The 19,978-nt window shown below is 36.6% G+C and overlaps 1 protein-coding gene across 3 annotated transcripts in view; it reads right to left on the bottom strand.

Annotated features, from left to right (window-relative positions):
- Positions 1 to 19,978, bottom strand: part of NBAS (NBAS subunit of NRZ tethering complex) — a 182,173-nt gene that overhangs the window by 82,815 nt on the left and 79,380 nt on the right. For 2 of the 3 annotated variants that reach the window (XM_072858557.1, XM_072858555.1), the window contains 5 exons: positions 16,593 to 16,760; positions 15,878 to 15,991; positions 15,508 to 15,631; positions 10,060 to 10,136; positions 9,380 to 9,517 (listed from right to left, as the gene is read on the bottom strand). In XM_072858557.1, the coding sequence (XP_072714658.1) occupies positions 9,380 to 9,517; positions 10,060 to 10,136; positions 15,508 to 15,631; positions 15,878 to 15,991; positions 16,593 to 16,760 (621 nt within the window). The remainder of the gene's footprint in view (positions 1 to 9,379; positions 9,518 to 10,059; positions 10,137 to 15,507; positions 15,632 to 15,877; positions 15,992 to 16,592; positions 16,761 to 19,978) is intronic. The other variant, XM_072858556.1, reaches the window with a different exon arrangement.

Genomic DNA, 19,978 nt, shown 5'->3' with positions numbered 1-19,978 from the left:
ATCTTATAAGGACAAAAGGTTGCCCAAGATGCTGGTATGATTAAAGATGTGATGTAAGTGGAATCTCAGGAATATTTTCTGCCAACGAAGCCCCCAGAAGAGATAGAATGAGAAAGGATTGAGATTTAAGCTGTTAGTTTTGAATTATGAATCAGATGTTGCTAGCACACAACCTTAAAATAATATTACCTGTTGTTTTTATTTCTGCTTCAGATATTACACTAATGATGGTATTAGAATTAGGCTATCCAGTGTACAGCACCTATTATTCAAAATGAGGTTCTGCAGGATTTTTTAAACTATCTGCAGAGGTACCACAAACACTGGCTAGAATTATCAGAATACTCCAAACTGGGAAGAAAATGCAGTTAACAAATTTTATTTCATCTATACATTTTGTTTTAATGTGAAACAGCCACTCATCACAAAATTAAATCATATAGTTAACCAGGATATCTGCGGTATTTATAGACTACTGAATGTCAGTATCTGCATATTTTAGAAATTGCCTTCAATTTGCACTGAAGATATTTCAAGGTAAATTCCTAGCAAATGAAACTTGGTTACAAAAGTAACACATGATCTTTTAATAGCCAGCAGCAGAAGAAACAGTGACAAAGTGACTTTAAGCCCTAACAAAACCACTGGGTATAAGTTAAATCAACATAGTTTCCAAAACAGAAGCCAGTACTTATTCAAGGGGGGGAAAAAAAAGGCAAGAAGGTGGTGTTAAGTAATAAAACACAAAAATAAGATGAAAAGTTGTCCAGGCAGTTGTTTCCACAGTTATGTTAAATGACTTGTGTCTGAAGAGTTGAACAAATTGCTCTAGTGCTCTGTTTTAAATGCTTTTTTGCTTTGTTTTTAATCAGCTCTTCCAGCAAGACTGAGGAATAATTTGTCCCAAGAGAAAATGTTTTGATAGTTTCTTTTGTACCTTGTGTTCTCTTACAGACTCTCTCTTATTGGGTAAGATACTGAAAAGTCAGATTTAGGGAGAAAAATCTCATTTCACCTGAAAGATGTTTTAGTGGAACTAACACATGATACATAAAAGGTTAAAATGTCAACTGCAAGAACACCTCTGAAAATAGAAAATTACTACATAATTTTGAGTAAAGTACCTACTAAATTCATAGTACATAATTAATTTCCAATTTGCAGTCAGCAATACTCTCAGTAAATAATGTCACAGTTTAGGTAATTATCCTAACCTTCCGTCTATCTCCCTTTTCTCTAAAAAAATAATTCTGTTTTGGTTTTGAATAAATTACATTATTGATTATTCTTCTAGAATATGTCTTTAATCTTGATCTATATGGCAGCAGCTGTAGACATACACAGACTGTGGGACAAGCATATATTCCTACTGTAAAACTTCAGTACAATATGTTTTAGTTTCCTAAAGAAAATATGGTATCCTTTTAATTTGTACAGTTACTTGACTGGATACTTGCAAATATTTCCATATCTTATTAATTTAAAGCTTGAAAACTAAATATTCTATGAGCTACATAACAAAACACCTAATTTCCTCTTCCCTGATAGTTATTCAAATGCCAGAAGTCAAATATTTTTTCACCCTAATCCAGAGGCACTTCTGAGAAGAAGCATGAGTTTCTCAGTGACCACCTTCTCTTATTGTGATACATATTTTCATTAATAGCTTCTTAGGCTAAATTTATTCAGACCAATCTAGCATTTGTCCTCAACTCTCCAAAGTGGAAAAAAGAAAAAAAAAAAAAGGAAGAAAGGAAAATAAAAGGAAAAAACAACCAAACCATGCACTGAACCAAAAAACCCCACCAAAAACCAAAGAGACGGAGGAGCCAGCTCTCTCACTTGAAAGGAATTCACCATTGTTTGAAAAGTCACCTACAGTGCCAACCCAGATGAATAAAATGTTGCTAAAATATTTTGTGTTCTAAGATGAAATATGTTACAGAAAATTTCAATGAGGCTGCTTGCAAAATTAATGATGCTCACTGACTGGAGAAAATAGTTACAGAAGCACAGAAAAGGAAAGTAAAAGAAGGATAAAGCCAATTGACTAGGGAAAGACTGCTTCAAAAAACTGTTGGTCACCTTTATACTGTTTCCCAGAGAGGAACAAAACCCTTTGCAAGAAGGAAGGCATTAGTACTTATCCCAACTACCTCCCTTGCATGAAAAGCCACAAATATGTCTCCAGATGAACACAGGCAAGCTAGACCTCAAGCCTCCGCTGAAATGAAAGGCTGGTTTGAAGATCCTCTTTTCAAAAAGAGTATTTCTGAACAGCTCAAGAACAACACTTGCTCTGCTTTCAGAAGTAGGATTTAACAGAATAGCTTATATAACCCTTGAGAAATAAAAATAAGCAACACTGTAACCATCTCTTTTTCTTAAGCACAATTTATCTTGAAGAAATAAAACTGGGGGGGGGGACGACGGACGGACGGACAAGACACCAATCAACTATTTAACAATAGCTCTTTTCTGAGTCACCTAAATATTATTTGGTCCCAACTAAGAATGATGATGCTTTGTAGTGTTGTGTGCTTAACAAAGAAATACAAGGATCTGTGATGTGAAACACAAGGATGTGAAATACTGGCTTACCTATATCAAATACACCTCAACCAAAGGAACATAGCTGTCACAATCTGACTACAGTGTCACTAATTGCTGGATTACTAATTCAGGGATCACAATGGAAGATGTTCAAAAACACTCACAATGACTGCTAGTTCAGGAGAGCTTACTTGAGTTTTAAGCCTTCGAACATAGCAGCATTTAGTGATCTCTCAATTTTTGTCAGCTTAGATATTCATTCATTTAAAAAAATGCGATAGGCCAAAGAGGAAAGTAAAAGGGTTAAAAAATACCTGGAAAGTGTCTTATAAAGAACGGTAAAGCTGACAGCAAAAAGTTCTGAAAAGTCACTCAAAATCAGGAAGCCAGCTAGAGACGTTGTAGGCATCACTTGGTGACAAGGTATGAAAGAGACACTCATTGCTAAGTCCACAGCAGAAGAAATCAATGAGATCTTTGTGTCAGCCCTCACTGCTGAAGATGTGGAGGAGAGAGCTCAGAAGAGCTAGATGAGTTAGAAGAAAATACCTGGGAAGTGTCAGGCCAATTAGGTAAGTTACGTGCTTGCACATCACCATGACCAGGGCTTTCACCAGGGCTTTCACCCCTCAGTTCTCAAGGAACACAAATGTGAAATTACGTTAAATGGCAGGCTAAGGTGCATCAACAAATGTTATAAAAAAATCACTGTGCCAGAGAGCAAGTCCCATCTAAAAAATGGATCTCAAGGGGATCCTCACAGGGACCACAGGCCAGGGAGTCTGATTTCCATCCCTGGTGAGATGGCAGACTCTATAACAAAGAATAAGACCACTGAGCACATGCATTAAGAGAGCTTGGTGGGAAAGAGTCAGCGTGGCCTCTGTAAAGGGAAATCCACTTTGTTAGCTTGCTGGAGGGCTGTGAGGGTGTCAATGAGCACATGGACAAAGGGAATCCTGTGGCAAAAATATATACAGACCTTCCATAATTCTTTGACAAGTTTCCCCACCAAAGTACAGTCAGGAAATTTAAGTTGCCAAGGGATTGGAAGAAAGGTACTTTTATGAACTGAAACCTGGTGAAAGGAGAGGTGAGAGCTTAGTGATCACTTTTCAGACAAGGGAGAGCCAGCAGCAAGTCCTGTAGGGGCAGGTTTTGAGACCACTTTTTTTCAGAAGCTCTTATCAATGGCCTAGAGAAGGGATGAGCAATAAATTTAAGCTTTCTGATGACACTGAGCTCTTTGAATTATTCAAATGTGATGCTACTTATCAAGACTACGGTGTCTGGCCTACTTTAGTATTTAAAAAAAAGAAAAAAGAAAACTTCTCAAGATCAGTTCTTAGTCTGCCAGTTAACGTCTCATTCATGGTGCCGTCCCATACTGCCCTCCCTCCCCCGGTTCTCCTCTCAGTCAGACACACACAGGAAGGTCAAAGGAAGAGAGAATAGCACAGCATAGATTCAAGGAGTTATACTCTCATGTCTCCCAATTTTCCTTTTAGAACCATCAGATATGCCTTGGACTTCGAAATAGAAGCATATACCAAATGAGATAGGAGACAGACCCCCCCCCCCCCCAAGTATTAATGATTAATAGTATCTGAACATGTACAAGCAAACAGCCTGGTACATAAAAAGATAAGAAGTGCTAGGGATAAACAGCAGCATGAAAAGCAAATGGAGCAACATAAAGACCAGCAAAGAAACTTGAACATGATGCAGAACATACAACAGAAAATTCAAACAGTGCAGCAAAGGGCGAAATTACACTGTCAAAGGAAATTTGCCTGTTTTCAGCATCACTAACCAGACAGAAGGGCCAAAGAGGAGCCAACAGCTTGAATCAGGACCCAAAATAGTAATAAAAGTAAAGAAGGTCATGTTTTAAGTCCATCATAAGCCAACAATAAAGAGCACTACCATTTCACCATCTACAACAGACTTAGTGCTAGCCCATTGAGTTTATGGATAAAAAGCTGAACGTCGAGACAGAATGAAACAAGACTGTCTGACACAGTTTGTCAAATAGACTCCAGTAAAACTTCATGTACACAAATCCAATTTGAGATTAAAAATGTATATATTATTTCTAGTGAGTTAAGTTCATAATTTAGGAATGTGACAGGATATTATTATTAAACACAAACCAACATGCAACCATTTAATAAGCATTTGATTTTCAATGAGAGATTACCTCATGTGTATAGACTTAACTTCTAGCTGCACTACAGTGTCATGTAGTAAGGTTAAAGCCATTAGACCTCATACAACATGGGTAATACATCTGGTAGCCCATAAGATCTGCCTCTCTTCCTCCTCCTGTATATAGCCTTCTTATACAGTATTTATTTCCAGTTCAAACAAAGTCTTTATTTTCAACATCCTACATTCAGAATATTACCTAAAGCTGTCGCATAAGGACCATGTCTGAGAGTTCTGCTTCTCTGGCTTAATATAACTGTATTTATAATTAAGGTCAACCTTATACAAATAAGCAACAGAACTGCCTTGGGAGCCAGGCCAAGCCTGCAGAATGAACTCCCGTAAGAACAACACAAACTTCTACATATTCAGTCCCAGGTTCAAAGCGCTCTTCTTTTGACCTTGCTTTCATTAATGCAAAAAAAGATAAACACATATCAGCATGTAACAACTTAAAAACTGTTCCACATGCTGTTTTTCCCCTATGGGAAAGGAGATGAGAGAGACTAAGACACACATGACATATTTGTCACAGCCACTTAATGCACTTAAAGCCTACAGATGCCATTGTGGTGAGAGCAGTGTAGAGAGTCTAAATACAGTCCTGCAAAGGAAGATGTGAATAGACAGAAACAATGGTCTGACAATTACAGGAATAAAGAGAAAGAACACAGGAACTAAAATACACAAAGGCTGTGATATAAACAGAGAGAAGAAAACAACAAAACCAGGAAAAAAACCCTACCTTGTAGACAGTGAATTTATGTGAGGTGAGAGCAGACCTAATTCTGCCCCTTACAGAGAGATTGATAGAGGCTTTCCTAAGCAGCAAGCAACAGAAAAAGGGCAGCAGGTTAAGTGCACAGAGCACAAGTTCACTGTATAAATGCACCCTTTCACACAGTGACTCAAAAGCCAGTTATATCAGGCTACTTAACTCTGTGGAACTGAACTCCCAGCTTCTTCACCAACTCCAGGCTGCATCAAAAGCAGAATCTCTAAGGTTACCATTCATCTAAGAAGAATCTCTAAGGTTACCATTTCAACATATTGCCAGTTGCAATGCACAAAAGGACAGGAATCAAAGTCATTTTCTTGAATGAATGTAACAGATAAGGAATAAAAACCTAAGAATTTGCTGCTAACAGCAACTTTCCTCATCCGCTATTAATTGCCAAATTCCCATTCCCCTCTGCAACTTAATAGTATTTCTTAGAACTGTTGCTTGATGCTCCAAGAAGCAGCCTGCCCCCCAGCTAAGGTCAGTAAAATATTCCTCTCTAAAACCACAGAAACACCTCAGCATTAGATTATTAGCATGAGGACAGGAACATAACCTATTAATTAACATTAGGGTAATTAAACTTTTTCACTCCTTTCTAGAGTAAACAATCCCCCAGATATATTTACTCTGGTCACTTATCAGGTCACCAGGATAGGACAAATGAGGAGATAAGCTGTTAAGAGCAAAAATTATCCAGCAAATTTCTTGCTCAGCTGTACAGCTTTTTTTTCTCATTCATCAAGACAGGGAAGTAGTGAGCGGTGAATCAGAGTGGCAGGGGAAAGACAGTCTCAATGCTGTGCAAGCAGGGTTCAGCAACAGCCAAAATACTGGTGTGTTATCAACACTTCTAGCCACAAATGCAAAGCACAGCACCATAGGGGTGGCTATGAAGAAAGTTAACCCCATCCCTGCCAGGCCCAGTACAGACCTAAACCAAAAATAAATACAGCTTCTCCAAGGGTAATGAAGTCTCCTCACATCAATGCTTACACAGCCAATCCATTTCTGGAAATTTTGTTTTCTTCTTCTGTCTGGCATTATTCTTACAAGCCTTTATCTGTGGTTTTATTTGATTGTAGAGCTCCTTTAATGTCTTCCTCAGGATAAGAAACTAATATAGCTCAGATGCCCTAAACTATAACTATTACGTTTATATTATTGTAACGACTAAAATTCAAAATTGTCTTTGGTACAAAACTAAAGCAGTACTTTGCACCCAAATCTCTTTGTTTCTCCTTAAAGCGAAGTAATAACTTCATGAGAAAGAGAAATTATCAAGCTGATTTCCTTTTGGACATCAACCGTATAAAAAAGTTAATGAGAATTTCTGGCAATTTATGATTCTGTTTTGATGTGCAGATATTAGCCATCAGTATTTCACGTCACAGTAAAAAAAAAAAAAATCAAGCTTTTATCTAACAGACTTAATCATTCCTTCAAAATGGCTTTCTTGACTAACTAGCAAGTTTAAAAGTCTGTCTTAGCCAGTGGAAGAGGAACTTCCCCCCGCTACTCCTCATTATACTTATAACACATCTGTCATTTTCATTCTGAGAACATTTCTCCCATTATGCCAGAGGTATTCATGTACTCTTTTGAAAGATTTATACAATGTTATTTTAAAGTAGACATTAAGAAGTGCAGACTTCTCCATGCTTCTATACAGCTTCTTATAAATTCAGCTAGAGTTTTCAGACAGGATACTTGATTCAATGGACTAGAGAAATCAAATTTACTGCAACTCACATGCTGTTAAACAGAAATATATGCTCTATGATCTCGAGGACCCACCTTCTAAGCATGTGGCTGAAGTGCCAGATTTAGATGTTTACTAAAGATGTAAAGATTTATAACCAATCCTTTTTTCCCCCTGTTCTACACCTTCACCTACAAAACCACACTCAGTTATCTTCTAAGAATAATGCACAGCTTTGAATTACACAGTTAAAGGACCTAGGGATGCGTTTCTGTTTTGAGAAACAGTCAGAAGATAAAGGTGACGCAAGACACCAGTGGCATGAGCTGGAAGACAACCTGCTATGGAATGACATCTACAACTGAGTTTATCATCTTCATAAAAGTTTGTACCATAAAAGTTTAAGATCAATTTCCCTCCCCAACAGAGCTCTTGGGAAACACAAAAATAAAAACCATGGCTAGATCTATTCCCATGGATAGCAACTGGCACGGTACTGAGGAAAGCAACTTGGAAGCGGAACCATTCTTTATTACCAGCATTTAAGATGTACATTTAAACAAATGGCTGTTTTGCAGTGGAAACTGAGCATTTAAGTCCAAGGGTTTGTTTTTTTGGTTTTGTTTGTTTGGGGTTTTTTTGGGCGGAAGGAGTACTTATTTTGTTACTGGGCATTCAGGGCTTTTTTTTTTTCCTTCCCTTTTTCCTGGTGTGCTTCTCACTCAGGATCTTCTCATACAGTTGTTTACAAAAGCTACTGTTTAAGAGTAGTACTTAAACACGGCGCATATTCTTTTTAGCAAACAACTTAGAATGCACTGCTTATCATGGTCACATACAGTATTTTACCAAGATGGAACAAAAGATTTAGCCAAAGATCATATCAGTAAGAGATAAACTACATGGTGCTATTGATAAGACTTTACTTATTAAATGGTAATTGGAGTAGAAATAGTTCAATCTAATATCTCTGTCCTCATTCTTACGACTTACTCTTTCAAAAGGCTCCATAGCTCTTTCTATAAAATAAAACTGTCTAAAAAAGCTAAACTAAAAAAAGGTATCTTTTTTTCATCAAAGGTGTCTTGCAGCAGGTGGACCTAGGTTCAAAGCAAGCTATTTAACAAACATTAATTAATTCCTCACAACCAACATATTTTGCAAGCCCCATAAATTTCAGTTCTCGGCTGTTTTCCTTTAGCTTCTAAACAGAAGATAGCAGAATGCAAATCTCAGCAGGAACATGAAAGGCTGCCTAATTGCAGAACTGGGCGAATAGCAAATCAGGCTTTCCCTCTGTAAATCAGGAGTCATTCTGAACATAGAAAAAAAAAATCTCCTCTCATGCCATGGTAGTGATGAGGGGTCTCTCTTTTCAGAAAACTTGTGACCAGAATTGTTCTCTTAGCTGTAATGCAGAGCTAGGCTGAAAACCAAACAGTCAAGAGAGCCTCTGTACAGGAGGAAAGAACTGATGTAAGTTCAGAAAGGCTCTCCTGAAATGGCAAAGAAGAGTTTTTACTCAGGTATCTTTGTAGGAATGGCATTACTAAACTTTGGTACATCACCTCTTTGATTTAGTTTGGCGTTTACCATATAACTGCTTTAATCACAGGCAATGAATAAGAAGTAAAGCTGTACCATTTCAAAAAGAGACTTGTCAAAGGAAATTAAAAAATGCATCAATGGATGAGGATGAATTTTCAAAACACCATATGTAAACTGAAATACAAAACAACGGACCTCAAGGAAAGCTACAGAAACTTTTTGAATAGCACCGTTCTTGTCTAAATGGACACTTGACTCTTCCTAGGAAGCACTATATTGTATCAGTATTGCAAGATGGCGGCACAGACTATGCTCATTATTGCTCAGTGTTTATAAGCTACTTTGAAGACTGATAGTGCTATTACCTACAAATGACACTTGATATTGTGCTTCAAAAACTCTTCCACAAATTGCGAAGTACTTGTCTGTTTACAGCACTGTAGAAGAATAATTATGCATAACTTAACAGGCTGCTCACAGTGTAAGTCAGATCAGCTCCTAACAGGCTCAACTCACGTACTGGCTTTTTAGAATAGCTTTAATGCCGCACATTAATGAATATGGTTTTAAAAAGAAAGAGTACTAACCCTGTAGAGAGGGTGGCATTTGTCCTTGAAACATGGTGCCAAACGAGCATAGATCTGCAGGCTATAGTAATAACTTGCCAGCTGGAGAGATAACGCAGAATGTAATTGCTTTTCAAAGCATTTGTTGGCATCTACCACCTAGGAGAAAGAGAGCATTAATTTAGATGAAAGAATTAGCAAGCATACAACATTAAGTGCACAAACTTTCTAAAAAGCTACTTGCTGTGATTTAGAAATAGCTCTGACTATGGTTTTCTGGCACAGAAGTAAATCAGTAACCTACACACACTCACAAAGATAATTCTACATCATGATATTCCCCCCCCTTGCATGACCACCTAACCAAAATGATTTTCCAACTACAGTTTTGCTGCTTCTATACCATAAAGTTATTATCCATATTTTTGAGCTACATTATAACTGTCAGTTAGCTGGCCCAACTACTATTTTAAGTAAGAAAATGTGTCTTTTCACCAGTGCCATGCTCATAAGCTAGTCCAACGGCATTTGTTCAGTTTCCTTTAAATGCACCAGCCCAATCTATAAAAATGTACATTTAAATGAATTCAAAGACTTAGATTTTTAAATCCTAAGGAAATTATATTTTCTTATGGAATTCTGAAATGCTATGAATAGTGTTTCCTGGCAAAAACATACAAACAAAATCACTATCACCATACCTGTGGCAGTGCAAGTAGATAGGCAAGAGACAAGGCCATATCATTTGGTAAAGCATCACTTGCCAGTTGTAGCAGAACTGCAACATATAGGGAGCAGAAATAAAGCTTTGATTACTGACCCATCTAGCCTTGACAGTTAGCAAATGAAATGTTTTCAGTGTAACCATATTTTATTAGACACTAGCTTGAAGCACTCTATACATACTTAATTAAACACTTATCAGTGCAATCCAGAAACAGATAATATGTAATTAAACTGCAGCACAGCTTTACCTTGACTTCCAGGCAAAGCGTTTGATGCATTACCCAAACAAGAATGAGGCTATGCAGCAACAGATGCTAAACAAAGTCACTAAAATATCACCTGTACTGATTTACAACAAGTAAATCTTTTGCTTGTAAAAATCAAGGCAGCTATGTAATGTTGTAAGCGTTCGAAGATACCAACCAGAGGAACAGTACAAAATGTCTTCTCTTCAAGCCTGAGCTCTAATTCACTTATCACTGAACACAACAAACCATATTAAAAATTTCTGTCTTCATTAAAAAAAAAAAAGCTGCAAGTATCATACAAATATTAAATAAGATCAGTGAAACACCAAAACTAGGTCTTGCCACATATTGCAAACTGAAACATCAACACAACATAGTCAAAATTAATGCATCAAAGAATAATTATTCTGATTATAAAGATATATGCTTCTGGTAAAACTGACACAAAAGTTACCTGCTTTTCCTACGTTATAGGTACCAAACTTATTTTTGTTTAAAAAACCCACTATATTTTACTTTGTGCAAGTAGGAGATTTAATACACAGACACAATGTGAGTGCCCAAGATTTGTTAATTAGTAGCAGGATCTCTCCTTCACGCAGTTACCTCCTCCTGTACTGAGGTCAAGCACCACTGTGGTTGCTATGAAAGTTCTGACAAACAATTACAGGATAATGATTCCCGTGATACACTTAATATTCAGTTTTAGGGGTAGATAATATAAATTATTAGTTCCAGGGACAACTTCAAAAATCTTATGAAACCTGGACCAGAAATTGCAGAAGGAATTATAAGTATACCAGGAAAATAACATTATGGTTTCCTTTTTTTATAGATATTATTATTATTATTATTCCAATCAGGAGAAACCATCTTCCAGCAACTTAGCTCTTCGTTTACTATAAGGAAGTCTCAAATACCTATATTCCCACATTACACAAACTACTCGAGGGCACACTGGCAAGAAACCTGATTACTTTACACACACAGCCCCCCAGTGAATTATTTGTCCCAAAGAATGATTTATAAAAGGCTTGAATGACGAATTACAATTTTCAGATTATCATTAATTTGCCCATCAGCCTGAAGTGGATTTACATGCTGGCCCTCAGCCAGATACAAAAAACCAAATTTCTATGTGACAAGTCATCACAGAGGCTGTCTACATGGCAATACGTCACAGTTAGTGCAAATACAAGCCTGTCCAACAGCACCTGTGCTCTATGCTTCAAACAGCTTTTACCAATAGTTTTTGCTGCTGACAGCTTATTTCTGCTACATTCAAAATAACCTGTACGCTGTTCAAGCAAAGATAATAGGACTCTAGAAATACTCAATATTAAAATCTTGATGAATTTGTTTGCAAAACTGGTATTTCTTACTCTGAGCACAAGCGAAGTTACCTTATATATTCTTACAACCACCTCTAGTTAAACAGAAAAAACTGGGAGGAGGGAAAGAAGAATTTGGGCTCTGCCCTCTTCTCCCTTTCTTTGGAAAATTAATGATTGCAAAGCCGCAGGAATACATAATAAATTGTGGGTTCTCTTCCAACTTAACATCCCCAACATGACAACTGCCACACTAGCAAAAATTTATCTTCACCCTTCAGATAGCAATCCTGACAAAGAACATAGCATCAATACAAGGCCAGAAAACAAGATGATTTTATTCATACTCTTGCACGAAGCTCAACACAAAGGCATCCCAGTTGCCAGAATGTACTTAAGAAGAAAGACCTGCCTCCACTGTCATCCCTTCTTACCATCCCTCCATTGTCACCCCCTTACAGGAGAAAAACACATCCGCTGTACTGATTCAATAAATATAATTTTTCTGTGCACTTGTGTGCAGATATGGGTTCATGTATCCATATACAGATGCCTACTTTACATATACACAAACACATGTGCATATACAAAGACTAATTTCATACAGTTTTCTCTCTCCCAGGGAAGCCCTATGGGAATTCTCTGGCGTCTAACAGGGCTCAGTTCAAATGGCAGGCTATGGACATTAGCAGGATGCCATTCTGTCCTCTCAGACGTCTTCACAAAATTTACAGGAACTTAGTATCATTTCAGACCACTGCCAAATTTGAAATTTGCCAAAGGGATTAAACATTACAGGGTTGGCAAACCAGGGAGGACAGGCAGTGACAAGCAATGAGCCAATGCTGCTGTCCCACAGGCAATATTTCCTTAGGAAAACACACAACAAAAATTGATTTTATTAATAATTTTTATTTCCTGTGCAGGTATTCACTTTATGCCACAAGCCTGTTTGGAAGGCAAAGTAGGGAAGAATAGTTTATTTGTGAAAACTGGAATTTATCGATACCTAGGAAATTTCAACTGTTTTTCCATGTTTTCTTTCTCTAAAAAAAAAAAAAAAAACCACCAACAAAAAACCACCCACGCAAAAACTGTTTCAAGTCTTCAATTGTTCATTTAGTATGTGATAAAATCTCATTAAACTTAAAAGTATATATTGTAGTTAAACAGCCATATCTGCAAGCAATTACAAAATCATGGAAAACATTAATCTATTCATTGTTCTAAAACTCCTGAGGATTAATAGATATGACCAACTTTCTTGGGTTTACTTCAAGTTTAGTACCTAATCTGGTTACAACAACTGCAGCAACTTCCCATTCGGTCTCATCTTCAACCTCCCCATCAAATCCCTAAGGGCTATGGAGAAAGACAACTACAGTTAAACAGAGATGCAGAACACTGTCTTGGTCACACTAAGTCTGGATGCACTATAAAGGCACAACTGAGGAAAGAGTGTTTTATTGGACCCAAAGTGATGGGTGTTACCACTTCACTCGAAAATGTTCAGTCTACCACCTACACCCAGATAGAAAGGACAAGAAAAGTCAAAGTCCGAGGCTTGTGACCCTGCAAAATCCATGAAAGCAGCAGCAAACATTATCTTGAGTTTTATCATGTTTTCTGGTTTATCCCCAGTTTTATCTGGGGAAAGTGTTTAGCCATTCCCTCACACCTGAAGGTGTGTATAGTAATAGAAACAGAGTTTGATGCATGCTTCAACTTCTCATAAGACAATATGCTAAATACAACTAGGGTTTCTTTGCTAAACTGCATCTTCTCCCAGGTTCATCAATTCTTCTAACAGAGCTGAAACCTGCTGCTGTAGCTGTCCTAGAAGACAGCTAGAAGGAAAAAAATGGGATTCAAACTTGTCAGCAAAATCAAATGAAATCTGCTGTGTTTGTTGGTTACTACTATAGTAGCTAATAACTCACATTAGCATTCAAGTTTCATATGGCAAAATCCTCCCAAAACCTTAGAGTAAGCCTGAAAATATGAGAAAAACACAGAATAATAAATGGCGTTCATATCTGCATGATTTTTTTTATTTTAAATTTTGGTGGTGTGCTATTAATATGCTTATTTTCAAGCTCCACAATCCCGAAAGTGTTAACTGATCATAAGGACTTTCATGGGAATTGATAAAGCAAAGCAATACAAAGGGGGAAGAGGTGGGATCCAATACTGTTAATCCAGGGCTAAATGCATTACAATTATCAAATTACAAATCTAAATACATTTTAGAGAAAGCTATGTTACACTTATGCCCAAGAATGCTGTCTACTGACTACCAAAAGGTGCCATACAGTAGCACTGCTGAGTACAGAATAAATATAGCTCAGTTTTCCAGAGGAAAACACAGAACTCTCAGTTCCATAGCACAGTTGGAGAGACTCGTAAGTGAAATTCAGATTGACTACAGAATAAGAGTGGTGGAAAAGAACAGAAGTATTCCAATCACAAAAACAGTAGCCTGCACACTTAAGAGGAGGAAGACAGGCTCAAAAACTAAAGCTGGAAACTAAAATTTATTTTCTTCTTCAAGCAAAAGTCTCCAAAACTGAAATTTCCATCTCAAAGGCAGTCACTGAATTGTAAACAACCAGCTCCAATTACTCAAGTTGGAGCAGGAAGTATTACCAAAGATCTGCCAACTAACATCATTTGCCCCAAGAAAGCAATAAATACTTTTTAATCCTTGCCTCCCCCTCCTTTAAGATACATGCATCAGAGCTAGAAGCCTGTGGGCTTTCAGCATGCAAGAAGAGATCGTGAGTACTGATTTAAAACTATTTTTGCATTAAGAAAGCATGAAAGGAACAAAAGGTGAATACATCCCCGTTTATACAAGCTGTTGCTGACCTTTTCTAATTCACAATGTTGTTATATTACAACTGTACAGGTTATCTGTAGAAATATCACATATCTCAAACTACTGAATCGTATACTTGTATGACAAATATGCTGGCTTTCAGCGAACAGTTGAAATAAAACTGTGTGGCTTATGAAGAAAGTCTCACTTGAAACTTTTCTCATATTGGAAGTGATATAATAGACTCATTTTTCATGGCAGAACTTACCATGGAGTAAAATATAATACAGATATTTTTCTTCAAAAGACACTAACAGCATGTAAATATTTAAACAGTTCATTTCTTAAACCAGCAGGAGACAGCCAAAAGGAAAGACAATCATAGGTGGTTTTGTGTGGTTTGTTGTTTTTTTTTTCTTGTTCTTTTTTTGTTGTGAAACTTTCACAACAGTATTAAGTATAACCTATAAAATGTAGAAATTTCAGAAGACAACAAAAATTTCTAATGATTCCAGAAGCTGCAGTTAAGCATTAATTAGCAAATAAAATACTGTAATGACCCTGCAATACTGAAAGCTGTACAGACAATGGCACAGAATCTGAACAAGCGAATACACAGGCATACATACAGATAACATTAACAATGAGTTGTAAATTTCCATTTAAATATCTGTACATGGTAGTATTCAGGAAATCTTCAACAATTTTTCCCCCCTACAATGTTCATATCTTTGTCAGCCCCTGAATATCAGTTTCTGCTTAATAAAGCCAACTTTGAATTTTCAGATTTATAGTCTTTACTGAGCAACTCCTTTTAAAAATACCACTTCTCTTGAAAATTCTTCAGCTCCTTCTATCAAGACTACTTACCAACATAAGATGTTGAACCAGATCACAAATCATACAAAATACCCTGAAAATACTTCAAACCATTGTGTGCAATTCTCCATATTTAAACCCATCCATGGATTCTCCTATATTTACCATATATAGTAAACACAGGAGTGAATATACACATACCCATACCTTCTGTAGTTGGAAGTAGGTCTTTTTCTTCACTCTTCGTTTCTGTCAGTTTCTGTGTTCTCAGCAATACTTCTGCAAAGCTTTCCAAAGAATTGTTCTGGTATGTGCCATAGCTGATTTCAGACTAGAAGTAAAATAAGATAACTGACACATGCGTACTACACCCTGAAGTTATATTTAGCTCACTTGCATCAGATGCAATTATCTACCCCGGTTCCTGCATTTGCTTTCCGTTCTGTTTAATTCTGGATTTCTTCCTACTATTGCACAAAATTTCAAGTTGCACAAATAATCCAAAATCTGTATTATTACTTAATTATAAGAGCTCAACAGAAAACTAACACTGCAGACTTCTGTAACAGAAACTTACTTCTGCAACATATGGATCAGCAATCAGAGACTCATAAAACGGATGACAGCCTTGTTTTTCCACAGTGGCATTTTCTCCAGGACCACTTTTTAATACTTCTCCAAATTCTTGGCCCTAGGAAAAATAAGTACAGTTGCACCTAGTTATAAAAAAGCTCATTAAAGAGTCTGTAACTGCTGTTCAGAGGAAGCAACTGTAAATGAAAATACCATTGAATTAACTGGGGAGAAAGACAGGAGTCATCTTATATAAACTAATGCTGAATGAGGTCCAGTATTCTTAAAAAAAAGAAAGAGAATCATGCTCAAAAATAGTATCAGAGAAACTAGTATCATAAACACTATAGAAAACCCACTGAAGTAGAGAAGGTAGAAAAAAGAAAATGAAAAGAAACAGCTTTGAATACAAAATGACAGTATTTAAAGAGTGGACTTCACTGTGCTTTCCTCCCCGAAGTTCTGAAGGTCTGCCAAATTTCAACTATGCTTTCTCACACTATGCTAAAAAAGCAGAAAATAGATTACAAAACAAGAAAAGGAAACAGCTTTAGACCCCTTCTTTCATTGGGATTTGCTTGCAAACAATCCCTTGATGTCTCTAGTTCATTTATTGATTTGAGGTCTTTGGTTATCAGATACCTAGAAAGGAGTCCAGCTTTTATACTAATGTATCAGTGAATGTGTAAACATCTGCAGATGCATCAGCAATCCCTTACATGTGATGGTCGAAGATAAGTTAATGATCTCTTCCACCACTGTCCATCACTGACTGCATGCAGCATGGCTTTTGTAGTCATAGTTGTGTTAGACAACACCTTCATGGTTTTTGATGTCGTCCAGTACAACAAATCAGCAGACTGGCTAGAGGAGACGTTGGTTTCATCCTGTGAGCATATCCAATACACAACGGCAAGTGTTAGACTCGTGCTTTAATTAGACTGATGACCTAAGCCAAACGCATTAGAGGTCAAGCACACTATGTTAATAACATATTTTTATGATCATTAATTTAAGCAACAGCTGTCATAAAAACAAACAAAAGACAAGTTAAAAGTGATTTAGAAGTTTCAATCTGAAGTGAGTAGGGTGATCACTAGAACATTTTGCCCCTTATTCAACTATAACCTTGTTTCCACAGACACTAGCTGTTTTTAACTCCAAAGTTTATAATGGTAACTTTTTACATAATTGTTGAATGCTTCTGTTAAAATGATGACCTCTCTACAAATGAGGAGATTGAGCATGCTAAAATTCATCTTCAATAATTCAAGAAAGCTGATAATAGAGACAATCTTGTATTTGTACAGAGGTAGCATTAAGTTGAATTCTCAGTAGGGGAAATGGTGAAGAGATGTAAACATTCATCTCCACACCAAGTGAAAAAGCATCACCAAGATTTGAAATTCTGCAGTCAGGACTTACAAGGTACCGAATATGGCAAACCTAGAAGACTGCAAAAAAGAATCGAGACCCCACCCTATTCTCAATCCCAAACTGCTTCCGCAATACAAGCATGTATATGTCTACACATTACCCTGCGAAACATCTTCACTCGGTCTCAGTAAACTCACATGCAAGTCAATTCTTAAAAGCAGAAGACATGTTCCACAAATGGAGCTTTCTGTACCAGCTCTTCCTAATGTAAAGTGTTTAAGTACCCAGAACATCCACGTGGGTTGATCTGTGCTATTCCAGTCCTGAAAGGTTTGTGTTAATTGCCTGCTTTACAAAGCTTACACATTAGACATAAATACATAATTAGCATGCTAATGTAAACACAGTCTTCAGCAATAGAAAATAGAAATATTTTCCTCCATACAGCAAATTTCAACAGCTTTGTATCCAATGTTTCTCCCTAACAACTCTATTATTAATTTCCCCATACACTGAAGCATATTGAAATAGAAAAATTCTACCTGTATAACTGAATGCGAGGTATTAGTTTACAACTTACTAACTCATTACAAAATTTCAGACATCAGAGCAAAAGGATGCCAAGTTATGCTCAAGTGAATTCTGTCGCACCGTAACTTCAGTGACAAAACCTGTTAGCTTCAATACAGCAGAATTTCACTGTAGACGAACTTATTTTCAGTACCTTTTTTTTACTGTAGTACGCAGTAAATCACTGCCTCAAGCTGACCACTGAAGTAGCAGGTCCATCTTAAGTCCTTCCTTCTACTAATGCTTCAGCATTTTTTACAATCTTTTCCGAAATTATATTTGGCATTTCAGAGATACGCCACTAATGAACTGACTAGGTAAACTGGAAATTTCAGCTCTTACTTCACCTAATGAAGACAGAGCATGCCAAGTACAACAAGCCAGAATTGTTACTTCTCTGAAAAGTAAAAAGCAACAGAAAATCCTAGGTCTGGTGGCTTGGTGGGGTGGGGGAGAATTTCTTGTTTGTGTATTTTTCTAATGAACCACTCCTGGTACTTAGTACGAAAGCTTTTTGTAATTTATTTTAAACGTTATATACAGAATACTAATTTCTCTCTCTGCCTCCATTTTCAAGCAGATGCTGCAGGACACCAAACTGATTCTTCATGGGGAAAAAAATAAAACAAAACCAAACCAAAACAGAACCAGAAAAAAAAAATCCCCCCCCCAAGTTCTCAACTGCATTTGAACAAAACACATTTTTTAAAATAAACCTCCTTCAGTAGTGTGAAAACTAAGGGGCTAACTTGTATGCTGGTGTGTATGCTTCTATAGCTCTACCGCTATCAGATAAACTCTATTGATTTTTTATAAAAAGAATTTCAACTTTTACAAGTAATTACAGTCTTTTCTGCACAAATAAGAATTCTGTTTTCTGAAAAGCCATTCCTCTGTGTACCTGGAACAGCAACATTTCCAGGCTGTAACTTTTTACTATCCTGAATCAATCTCTCATAAAATAAATTATTTCTTACAGATCGCTGGAGGTCTCATATTAAAAAGACAACTTTAATTGTATCTTCAGGAAGAATTTATAGTTTGGAGGTTTTGAGTGGTGTTTGGGGGAAATTATTTTCTTATATTATTTCTTCCCGATATCCTTTATAAAAGTAAGCACTTTTGATTAAAAAAAAAACAACAACAACCTATTAATCCTAAATTAGCAGCTTAAAAATTTGGTTGAAGCTAAATTGATGTAAAAAAAGTCACCCAACAAATTCTGAATTATCAACATACTCTAAAATAACAGCTAAAGTATTTGTATATATACATATGCTCATACACATACATATATATAATTCCAAACAGTCTAATGCAAGGACAAATAACAAAGCCAACTATTTTTTAAATAAGCCACAGAAGAGAGAGTAATAACTTAGAACACCTGCAACATGGAATTATTTTTTTTTGGGGGGGGAGGGGTGAGGGTGTGTCTTTAATGACAATTAGTCAAAGTGCAAGGATGAAAACATGCAAAAGCCATACACTGTATACACTTTATGCATTAAGAATCATTATGCATTAAGGTTATGAAGGAAACAAAGTAAGGTGGAACAGATTCTGTTCCAAGACAGAACATCAGGTATTAGCTTTGCTTTTTCTTTTTCCCTTTTTGGTACTCCCATTGAGAAACAGGAATTTAAAATAGTGTCTTTTACACAACTATTCATGTTTATTTTACATTTATGTTTTGTGCCTTGGAAGGTTTTGCTTTGGGGGTTTGGGGGGTTTTTTTTGATTGTGTGTTTTGTTTTGTTTTTCCTTTTTGTAGTGTATGTTACAGCTAATGAACCAGTCTAACTGAAAACTTCAGTCCTGCAAAGATAAACCAGACCCTACATGACAGACTACGGAAAAGATTCAGCTCAAGATGACAACACTAAAATTCAGGTGTCACTGGATGTCTAAGCTCTTATTAGGGCTATAATATCACTGGAACCAAAAAAGTAAACCAGCCTTAAGCATACACAATGCATTTGATTCAGCTGCTTAAACATAGGCTTTGATGAATGTCTTAATTACTGTTTAAGCAGTAATTAAGATATCTGCTTAACACTTGTAGATCTGACAGAGGACGTAGACTTTTTGGGTCAGCAGCTAAAGGACAGGAGGATAACTTAGGGTATCTCAAACTGTTGATTTCTAAGATTAAGTA

The sequence above is a fragment of the Ciconia boyciana genome, chromosome 3 (genome assembly GCF_034638445.1).
Source record: "Ciconia boyciana chromosome 3, ASM3463844v1, whole genome shotgun sequence".
Classification (NCBI taxonomy): domain Eukaryota; kingdom Metazoa; phylum Chordata; class Aves; order Ciconiiformes; family Ciconiidae; genus Ciconia; species Ciconia boyciana.
This window is presented reverse-complemented; position numbering and strand designations above follow the sequence as displayed.